General features: G+C 44.9%; 1 protein-coding gene across 1 annotated transcript; it reads left to right on the forward strand.

Moving 5' to 3' along the window:
- Positions 1-10,642, forward strand: SPP2 (secreted phosphoprotein 2). Its single transcript, XM_074190450.1, has 8 exons — positions 1-211; positions 306-430; positions 2,824-2,946; positions 4,263-4,373; positions 5,468-5,519; positions 6,448-6,498; positions 7,998-8,087; positions 10,508-10,642. The coding sequence occupies exons 1-7, from the start codon at positions 160-162 to the stop codon at positions 8,075-8,077; spliced, it is 594 nt and encodes a 197-aa protein (XP_074046551.1). The 5' UTR covers positions 1-159; the 3' UTR covers positions 8,078-8,087; positions 10,508-10,642.
- The last annotated feature ends 596 nt before the right edge of the window (positions 10,643-11,238 follow it).

Below are 11,238 nucleotides of genomic sequence, written 5' to 3' on the forward strand. Positions count from 1 at the left end.
GTTTGTTAAAAAGTGGTGCCGTGGGCCCTGATCAAATTCACAAGTGAGATGATATTGTAAGAGACACTCAGCTACAGAAAGACTGAGCCTTGGGAAGCTCAACAGGAAGAGTCCACCTTGGTTCTCGATTCAACTTTCTTGTCCAAGCAGAAGGCAGTCATGGAGGTATTGGTGATAATTACTCTTGCTGTGAACATCTGGTCTTGTTCAGGTAGGCGCCCTTGAATGGAAACAGCTGCCTCTTCATTTCTAGGGATTAGTGCCTCCCTGTTTTCATGAGGACTTGGTATCTTTCCATGATTCAGGTTTCCCTGTGTATGACTACGACCCAGCCATGATGAGGGAAGCTCTCAAGGCCTCTGTTGAGAAAGTGAATTCCCAATCTCAAAGCCCAAATTTGTTCCGAGCATTCAAGAGTTCAATTAAAAGGGTAAGTAGATTTCTCAAGGTGTTTTGTGTTTGGTGGACTCCCCCCTACATTCCAATATCCTTTGGGTCAGCTTTGTCATCTTTAAAGAGAATTTTAACCACAACATCCTCTAATGCCTGTATGTTTGTATGCATGGATGAATAATATGGATATATTTTGCATATATATATATGTATATACATATACATACATATATATATATATATATATATATATATATATATATTGTGTGTGTGTGTGTGTTGTTTCTAGGATTCTAGAAAAGTTCACTGTGGAGGTCTTCCTTTCTTTGATACTCTTAGCAACTCACCCCTTATGTATGGATGTTTGGATATTTGAATGAATGCATGTAGAGACCAGTTGAGGGGGAGGTCCTCAAGGTAGAGAGCTTCCAATGAGGAGCTTCCCCTACCCAATGCAGAAGGCCACTTTCTCTACAGTTTAGAGTCCAGGGTCACCCAGCCAGTATGTGACTCAGTGGTCAACTCTCTGTCCCCCATGCAGACGTCTCTCATTCGTTGCTCAAACATGTAGAATTACAGGCCCATGTTGTTTCTAGGATTCTAGAAAAGTTCATTGTGGATGTCTTCCTTTCTTTGATACTCTTATCAGCCCACCCCTTATCCCCGCCCATTCCTCTTTCCCTACCCCTGAAGGTCATACTGCAGTGATCAGACTGAATCTGGTCTAGAGGGCAAGCCTCAGGTCAATGGGGAGAAATTGCAGTGAAATATCTATAATAGGTTGATGCAAGGAATAATCTTAATGTTAAAGGTGGCCAAAAATTAAATTTAAAAAATTAGGGGCGGCTAGGTGGTGCAATGGATAGAGCATCAGTCCTGGAGTCAGGAGGACCTGAGTTCAAATCTGACCTCAGACACTTAATAATTACCTAGCTGTGTGACCTTGGGCAAGTCACTTAACCCCATTGCCTTGCAAAAAAAAGTATTTATTTATTTTGAACTTTACAATTTTTACAGTGTTCCACATACACTTTAGAAACCAGAGTCATGAGATGTCATACTTGTGCAAATATGAGGCACCGTTTCTCTCCTATAGGCCTTTGCCCCCCTCCCCCAAACACACACACAGACACTGTTCTTCCTTCAGTTCTGCCTCTTGTCTTCTCTGGCTTCCTTTTAGAGTCGACTGAAAAGTCCCCTTTAGTTCCAGAAGACATTTGCTGGTCTCGGCAGCTGCTCATTCCTTCCCTCTGAGATTCCCATTCATCAGACAGACACAGGAATGTATAGACACATGTCCATATGAATATGCATGTGCACATAGATACATTGGATATATGTGTCTAAATATATCATGGGTGAATCGATTATTTCCATGTTATCTCCTCCACTAGAATGTAAAATCCTTGAGGGTAGACTTGATTGTTTTGCTTTTTCTTTGCATCCCTAGAACTTGTACCCACAGTATGTGGCTTGGAATAGGGGCTTAATAACTGCCTGCTCCAAGTCTACCCCCATCCCTCCAGTGACAGCAGAAATATCTGGAAGCTTTTTGAGTTAGCCCCGTTTCACATCCTTCAGAAAGACTGAGGAGGAGGTAGAGAAGGCATGGACAGAAAGTGAGCCTCCAAGACAGGAAAAGCTAGACTTGCATGGCACCTCTAACCCCAATGCCATGGGAGCCCACTCAAGTCACTTCCCCAGGTTGCTCTGGAAGAGCTTCCATCAAAGAGTGAGGACTTATCTGTATTGCTGGAAAGAGGTTCCTCACTGGTAGGGCCATTTACCAATGCAATCCCAGGGCAGACTAGTCCAAAAAAATGACTTAAAATAAAAAAGCTTCTAACTAGTGTCAAACCAGTTGCTCATTCAGGGTACAGCAGAGATCTGCTTTGGTGGGGTTGAGTATCTCAGGGTGGCTTAAATTACTCTATAATGTACCATTTGACTCTTTTGCTTAAGGGAATTATTGGTTAATTATGAAGTTACACTCTTACACTTTATTTTTTTTTCCATAATGATCTGATTTCTCTCTCATTGCATTCAACTTAGATCAATGTAGACCATGGAAACAATGCCTTCGGTGGGGGGAGTGAGATTAGGGGGAAAATTGTCAAGTTCAAAATAAATAAGTAATTTTTTTAAATTATGCAGGATCTCCATCATATGACTATCAGTCAACAGGCATTAATTAAGGACGTTCTGCATGTCTGGCCCTGATAGTGGAGCCTGGCCTCGTGGAGCGTAGAGTCTGTCCGGGGAGATAGCGCCTACATTCAGAAATAGAAACACAATAGATACAATGTATTAGTGGGGGAGGAAATGGGAAGCAACATGCGTGTTTCCAGGCATCTCAGTGCAACAATGTAATCAGCCCAGAGCCAGCCCTCCCTTTGATGGCCACTGCTCTAACGATGCCCTTCCACAAAGGTCAACTTCCTGAATGAGAATGATTTGACCATGGACATAGACTTCAAGATCCGAGAGACAGAATGTAAGAAAGAGTCCAGGAACCCGCCGAGCACCTGTGCTTTCAAATTGGGCTACTTCACGGTAAGCCGATGTGTCACGTGGCCTACTTTGGCCAAGTCTGTTCTGCTGTCCAGCACTGTTGTCTTTGTGAGCTTAAGACTCTAGACACAAGAATCAGGATGGGCCTGAATGCTGGAAGATTTCATGTAAGGAGCAGCAGGTATGGGTACAGGAAGCCCTTGCCAGATAAATGGAGATTCTGGCACTCTCCTGGTCTGGGTGGGTGACTTCTATGTGCTCCACCACAGTCCAAGCCCTCCATGCTACCACTACTGGATCAGGTTATCCCTCACACAGGGGAAGGAGCTGCCTGGCCCCACTGAGCCCCAAGCTCTGCAGTATACAGATGGCACAGCCCAGTAGGCTGCTTCTGAAATCCTGTCCATCTTCATGATATCTGACTCACCTAGAACCACTAATCTGACATTTTTGCAATTTTAGACTTGATATTTTCTTCACATTTACATTGTGCTCCTGTCCTTAAATAATCATGTTTGGCCAGCAAAGGGTTGGACAAAACAATCTAGGAGAAAGTAGATTTTTCTTGGTCAGTAGATTAGTATTCACCACCACCATCACATCAATGGATGGATAGATAGATCGGTAGATCAATCAATGGATGCATGGCAGGAAGGAAGGAAGTAAGGGAGGGAGGAAGGAAGGAAGGAAGGAAGGAAGGAAGGAAGGAAGGAAGGAAGGAAGGAGGGAGAGATGGAGGGAGGAAGGAAGGGAAGGAGAGACAGAAATATAGACAATGTATAAATAAATGAAAAGATGGATGGATGGATGGATAGAATAGATAGGTAGATAAATATAGTCAGGATAGATGAGTGGATGGATTGAAGGACAAGCAGACAGACAGTGAATAAATATGTAGATGATAGATGCTTAGAGATAGACCTAGATAGATGATAGATAGAAGCAGATAGAGCTAGACATAGATAGAGCACTTATTAAGCCCCCATTGTATGCAGGCACATGTGTCTGACTGTATGGCAGGACATTAAGTCTATCCTAAGCACAGGGAATGCAACCAGCAAAATGGGCAGTCTCTCCCCTTCCAAGAGCTTACATTTCCACTCAGAAAGGACAATACAGACCAGGAAGCTGAAGGGGGTGGGGAGTCAGTGGGTGGGGCAGAAGTTTGGGCAAGGTTAAGGACCCAGCTGAAGAGTTGGGATAAGAGCTATATTAGGGGCAAGCATGACCAGCTTGGGCACTTCCTTCCTTTGCATCATCCTCATGGAGAGCATTGCCTTTCTGGAAGTAGTTTCCCTTCTTTTCTTATAGTCAAGTAAGGTCAAGGCCCAATTCCTTTTTCTGTCTATGTTCACCAGTCAACAGCATCCTGCAGAAGCACCGTGGAGATCTCCAATGAACAGGTGCAGAATGTGTGGGTCCGTTGCCACCATGCCTTCCCCAACTCTGATTCCAGCAGCAGTGAAGAGGTGAGGCAGAGTGCTTTCTTTAGGATTTATGTCTCCCCCGTGGGCAGAAAAGTGGTATAACATACCCAACTGGATAAATGATCCATGTATAAACAGGGCATGGTGGTGCTTCTGGCCACCCTGTGTTGGGTACCAGGGTTGGAAGTGACAGAAAGTTGAATTCATAAAAATGCTCATTGCCCAATTTGACTTTGAAAAGCCACCATGGAGAAAACAGATTATGAGCACAGAGCAAATCCTTCCCCCTCCCAAAAAAACCCACAGGACTTGATATTGAGTACATATTGCCCTATTTCCTCCCAACCCCATAGTGCTTATTGGCATTGTCTTCAGATCATTTAGACAAAGGGTTCGGATTTCCTCCCCAGCTCTCTTCCTATTTGCCCTCACTCTAATGAATTTCTTTGGCATTCTTTGGCATGGCCTACACATGTCCAGGCTGGACTTAGCAGAGAACTTGCCTCTCTTCTCCAGGTAGCAATTGTACTCCACTCAGATGCCTGGGCCTCCTCAGGTACTCTCCTGATTACCCAGAATTCTTGGTCCCCACCAGCCTCAATCAGAAGATGCTCCAAGGTGGGGGGAGATGGGGTCCTGTCACCTCTGGGGGAGCCTGGATCCCTTTGGGGCAGCTCCAGTTGTTAAGAAGCTCTTCATGATGGGCTATCCAGGCTTTTTTTCTCCTCCACTACTGCTGGTTCCCCTCCTCCCTCTGCAGAACTGGGGTTCAATAAGAATCCTTTCTAGTGCCCTAGTGGCCTTTCCCAAGCCTCTGTGTTTAACCCTAAGGCCCAGAGGCCAGGTGCTCAGGGGCCTCCATCTCAGGGGCCTCCATCACTCCTTACATCACTCCATCACTGAGTTGTTGAGGTTTGACTTCACTGGGGAGCAGGAGACCAGCCGGTGAAATCTCTGATCCTGGAGACAAAAATGATCTCTTAGAATTTGGCCCGTGGATCATATCTTTCCAAAGGCTAGGTCCTAATACGTTGCCTGATCCCCCCCGCCCCGCCCAAGACCTCCTGCAGCCTAGGACCTTGCTGGCTGGGTCTAAATGCATGGGTGTCTCTCTCCCCATTTCTGCCTTGATCTAGATTTTTGGGGGAAGACTGAGCTCATACAACTGGAGGAGCTTTTACATGAGAGGTAAGCAGGAGTTGGAGGTTGGGGAGGTGACAGTCTCAAGGAACTCACTGCAGTGGGTGCCTTTATAACAGGAGATGCTAAAACACATTTGCTTAGCTCTTGTTCTTTTATATGTTTGGGACTCACAAGCACTAAATTCCAGAGTGTGGGGCCATGAGGTCTAGTCTATACCTGACTACTCCCCTACAACCTGAATGTGCCTACCACTAACATGTATAAGACACTGCTTCCAGTATTTATCTAATTTGATTCACAGGTGAAATAGCTACTCTTATTATATTCATTTTACAGATGGGGAAACTAAGACTGAGAAAGGTTAAGTGTTTTGGCAAGGGTCGTACAGTAAGTGTCAAACCCCAATGTCCCCAACAGGGGCAGCCATGGGGCGCCATAGTACACATAGCACTGGGCCAGGAGGCAGTAAAACTCATCTTTGTAAGTTCAAATCTGGCTTCAGATACTTACTGTGTGACCCTGGACAAGTCACTTAATGCTGCTACTTTCCTCATCTGTCAAATGAGCTGGAGAAGGAAAGGGACCACCCCTCAGTTCCTTTCCCAAGAAAACCCCAAATGGGGCCACCAAGAGTCAGACATGATTGAAACAACTGAACAGCAATGACTACCTGCCAGTCCTGATTCTGCCTTTAAAGGCCACCCATGTAGGTGCTGATCTATATTGGTCCAGGAATTTCCTCACTGGGAACTTCATCCACAGATATTAAAACATGGGTGATGACCTTCTTGAAAGCAAAGACCTCCTATTTTTCCCTTCCTAGTCTCAGTTCCCAGTCCAGGAAGATAGCCTAACCTCCTAACTCATAAGGCTTTTGAAAGGCTCTACCTCATGCCCATGTCTTGAACCTGTTGAGGAGAGTCACCTATCTCTGAGAAGCTCTGGGCCAATTGTGACTGTCCCTATTTTGCAGATGTAGACAGTGATGAATTCAGAAGTGGGCCGCTTTACCAGAGGTCAATGGGTAAGTCACTGGGGGCCCTGTGCTATGACAAACAAACAACACCATTCTTCTTTGGGTGGAAATGGACAGAAAGACAGGAAGCCCTGATGCCAGTCTGTGTTCTGCTAACAAAAATGAGAGGGAAAGGGCGGCCTTAGGTTAACTTCCCAAATCACTTGTCTAAACCACCTTAGATCTGCCTAAATTAAATGTAGCCTGTGTGTGACATGGTACAAAGACCACTGACCTTGAAGTCAAAGGACAGGCATCAAGTTCCCAGGGCTTGATCCAAACCTCAGCTCAGCCCTGTGGGATCTTAGGCAGTTTCTAAGCCTCAGGTTCCTTGTCTGTAAAATAGGAAGGGGTGACTAGACCTCCTCTAAGCCCCCTTCTAGCAGCAAATTCTCTGGGTTATTATGGAATCCATAATGTCTTCAGTCATGTTTGCATTTTCCAGCTCCTCTTCTATCCCTATTTTACTTCCTTTCTCTAGGCCACTAGGCAAGATTTGATTGGCTGAAAATTTGATCAGGAGACCCCCATTAGCAGAATCCCTTTGTAAATCATTGCAAACCAAAAGGGAATCAAAATTAAAATGAGTAACAATCTATCATTTAAGCATCAATTAGTGAGAATAATGAATCCCATGAAGTATGGTTGCATGTATTTTAATTCCCTCTATTAGAGTTATAATGATGTAAAATATAATCATTAGTGCTGTCCCAAAGTCGCTCTCTAAATATGCATATATATCCATATATATGACAAGATGCATGGCAGCCATCCACACTCCAGTGCCCCACATCTCTCACACAGGGCATAGGAATCCCTACCCTCACCCTCCAGGTTGATTCGATCATTCCAACCTGCTCTCACATAGGCATTTTCAAGGTTCACAGAGATGGTACACCACCATGATTATTCTCAAACTCTTTCAGGATCTGAGGGTGTTCCTGTTGTGGAGGGGATATCCTCTACCTATTCAGTTCTTAAGCCCCCACCAATGCGTTTTCATTTACACAAACCAGTCCCCTTACAGTGATAACACTTTTAGAATATAACTATTTAGTTAATAATAATGTAAAAAAGAGTAATAGCATATTATTATATATAATTATTAATATTGCATGTGTCAAATATTAAATACATTAAACTTAACGAAACAAAAATAAAAACATAAACTGCACAAAAATTTAACACATCCCTTCTCACCAATCCATTCAATATCTGTAAGAAAAAAAATGAACACACATAGAAATCCAAATAAGGCAACTGAAGGAAGAAAATTAATTGTCTGTTTGGTAATCTCATCAGCTCCCGTGGATTCAATTATCATCTCTATGCTGATGAATTTCAGATTGACTAATGCAGACCGAACTTCTCATCCCAACCTCCAGACTCACGTCTCCAACTGCCCATTAGGATCTCTTAACTAGACATCACTCAAAGCAAAGTTGAAATTCCTCAGGCTCCAAACCTGGGAGTCGCCAGGACTTAGGTGTCTCCCCTCTCTTTTAAAGGTATCAGGGATGTAGAGGTGTTTCCTCCCCCAAGCAGAAGACGCCAGAATAACTGGAATCGATACGATGGCTTTGAATAGCAACAGCAAGGTACCTGGGTGATATATCTTGGGGGTTATCCTTCAGTTATAGCATGGGGCAAATAGCTAAAGACTTAAAGGATTGGTTTGTTTTTAACAACCGTAGAGGCAGGGGAAGAGGCTACATATTCCTACAGGACTTTCCTTTACATAATTGAGTAAGGCCAGTGAGATCAGGGAAAGTCAAGTCTAGTAGAGAATGGGAGAGGGGGCTGGATGGAAGGAAGATGGGTCCCCCAAAACAGGTTTTTACTGATAATGACCCCTCTCACTCCTTAAGTGCTCATCCAACTGGGTCCTCTCTAACTTTGCCCTGCTCCATGATTCTCTCGTCTCTCCAGGTTTCTGTGACTCTCCCCTGGTTCTCCTCCCTATGCGACCATCCTTTCTCAGTCTCCTGTCTGTGGTCCCTAACTGTAGGTGACTCCCAAGGTTCTGTCCTACTCACTTCCTTCTTCCACTTTCCTAGTTCACTTGGGGATCTCTTCAGCCCCCATGGATTCACTCATCTCTCTGCTGATGAATATCAGATCCAGACTCACAACACCAGCTGCCCATTGGAAATGTCCAACTAGGAGCGGCTAGGGGGCGCAGTGGATAGAGCACTGACCCTAGAGTCAGGAGTACCTGAGTTCAAATCTGGCCTCAGACACTTCATGATTATCTAGCTGTGTGGCCTTGGGCAAGCCACTTAACCCCATTGCCTTGGAAAAAAACCTAAAAGAAAAAAGAAAAAAAAATCTCCAACTAGAGGTCCCATGCACCTAACTCAACACACCCCTAAATACAGTCTATATCTCCCAAACCCTCCTCTATTGCAAACTTTTCACCACCACTCTCCAGTCACCCAATCTTGCAACCTAGGTGTCCTCCTGGACATCTCACTATTTCTCACCCATGCCCCTTCCCAAAGCCATCAGTGGCTAATTTTTTTTATAATCACCACCTCACACTTGGACTGTTGCAGTAGCCTGATGGGTGACCTCTCCACCTCTGTCCATCACTCAGCTGCCAAAATGATCTTTCTTGGCACCTCCACAGTCAATAAACTCTCTATCCCATGTAAGATTCAATATAAAACCTTCTGTTTGGCATTCAAACCTGCCCCCTCCCACTTTTCCAGATTTCATACGTCTTACTCCCAACACATACTCCTCAATCTGAGACACAACTCTGGCTGTTCACGCATGACCTGCCATCTCCTGATTCCGGGTTTTTGCTCTGGCTGTGCCTCCATCCCCATGCCCGAAATGCCCCCCATTGCTGCCTCCTGGCTTCCCTGGCTGGCCATTAGTCCTAGCTCAAATCCCACCTTCTACAGGAAGCCTTCCCCAGCATCCCTTCTCTTCATTATTTCTCATTTCTTTATACTGTTCTTTAACCTTTGTACTTATCATTTGTTAGTTTGTGTTGCCTCCATTAGACTGGGAGCCCCTGGAGGGCAGAGACTGGCTTCTACTTTTATCATCAGTCCTTAGTACAAGACCCACCACATAGCAGGTGCCTGACTAATGCTTACTGATTGATTGACTGCTTTCACATATATCACCCACTTGAGCATCACAATTACTGTATTTTAGGAGAAAGAGTCCTGCATTCGAAGTTCATCTCAGGAACTTACTACCTAAGTCACCTGCTTGACTTTACTGGACTTCAGTTTCCTCATCTGTAAAATGGAAGGGATGGAAGAGATGTTTTCCAGATTCTTGCTTAGCTTTGAATCCTGTGGATTCTGTGAGATGAATATAATCCCCTTTTCCAGATGAGGAAACAGGTTTTAAAGCACTGAAGTTATCTGCTCCATGATCCATAGGTAGTCAAAAGAGTAAGGAGAATTAAAATCTGAGCCTTCCTCCTCCTCCTCCCCCCCACCCAGTGCACTTGCTCCCCCCCCCATCTATATATTGCTATAGATACATATTGAGGGATAGGTTTTTGTACAAAAGTCACATCAATATATAGCGACTGTGATGTCCTGAAGATATCCATTTCTATGTCCACATCCATAGAGACCCAGGGAAAGAAAGGGATCTGGGCATTTCTCCTCTTTGCCCATGCTCTGGGTAGACAAGAGATTCTCTGTCTACACATCCACATGCTACCACACAGATAGAAGTGCACAAGGCCCGCTCAGATCCATCCTCAGGGCCCTAGGCAAGGTGGTCCAGGGCCCAGGAGCCAAAGAACCCTTGAGCCCAATCCAAACAGATGGGAAGCATCTGCCCTGGGCTGGGCCCATCAGAACCCCTGGCCCCCCGGGCCTGTCTACTGTGGCCACAGTTTGTGGTGGATTCTAGTACATGGTAGTCCCTTCCCCATCCCAAGTGAGAGACCAGGAATAAATGACTCAATCAGTGAGTGAATGAGCTCAAAGATAAGCCCCCGCCTCCACTTCTTCACCTGCCTCTTCCTTCTCTGCTTTATTACCAGTGAAATGGCAGCCTCAGGACTGGATGCTGAAGAGCACAAAGGCAGAACCAAGCGCTCAGCCCTGCAGCTCTGTCTTGTTGCCTGTGTTCTTATGGGGTTTGTCACTTCCCTTCCTCAATAAACCTTCCTCCTCCACTGTTTCTTCATTCTTTAAAGAAAAATGGCCTCCACTTGGTACCCAAGATGCTGAAGATACAGGAAACTTGGAATCTACCAGAAATACTGGAGAGGCCTTCGAGGCTCCTTAGAAGGAATGTTGGATTGGACTGGAAGCCCTTCTAGGAGTTCCCTTCCTGAGGGTTCTGCAGACCTGGCTCAAAAACATACAGTGGGACGGGGAGGAGTTAGGGAAGGAAAGGAGAGGGGTATGAACCCTCTCCCTTCTGAAGTAGCCATGCTCTATGGGGGAACAATGGAAGACCCTTTGAGAAGTTCCTCTGTGTGTTAGTCTATGTATCAGCCATGGACTATTTGTACCCAACCTGGTAGAGCATTCCAGGCTCACATTGGTCTGATCAGCCACTGTCAGACACATAAACAATGTGATGTCATTTTGGTCTTCTCTTATAATGAAGGACAAGAACCAACCAACCATGTATCAGCCCCCTTGCTAAGGGCTAGAGATACCAAAAAGGCCTTAAATAAATAAATGACCCACTAAATAAATAGATGAATGGATAGATAGATATTGATGGATAGAAAGATAGATGGAGAGAGAGAGATGATTGATA

This window comes from Macrotis lagotis, chromosome 5, assembly GCF_037893015.1.
Source record: "Macrotis lagotis isolate mMagLag1 chromosome 5, bilby.v1.9.chrom.fasta, whole genome shotgun sequence".
NCBI classification, from domain to species: Eukaryota; Metazoa; Chordata; class Mammalia; order Peramelemorphia; family Peramelidae; genus Macrotis; species Macrotis lagotis.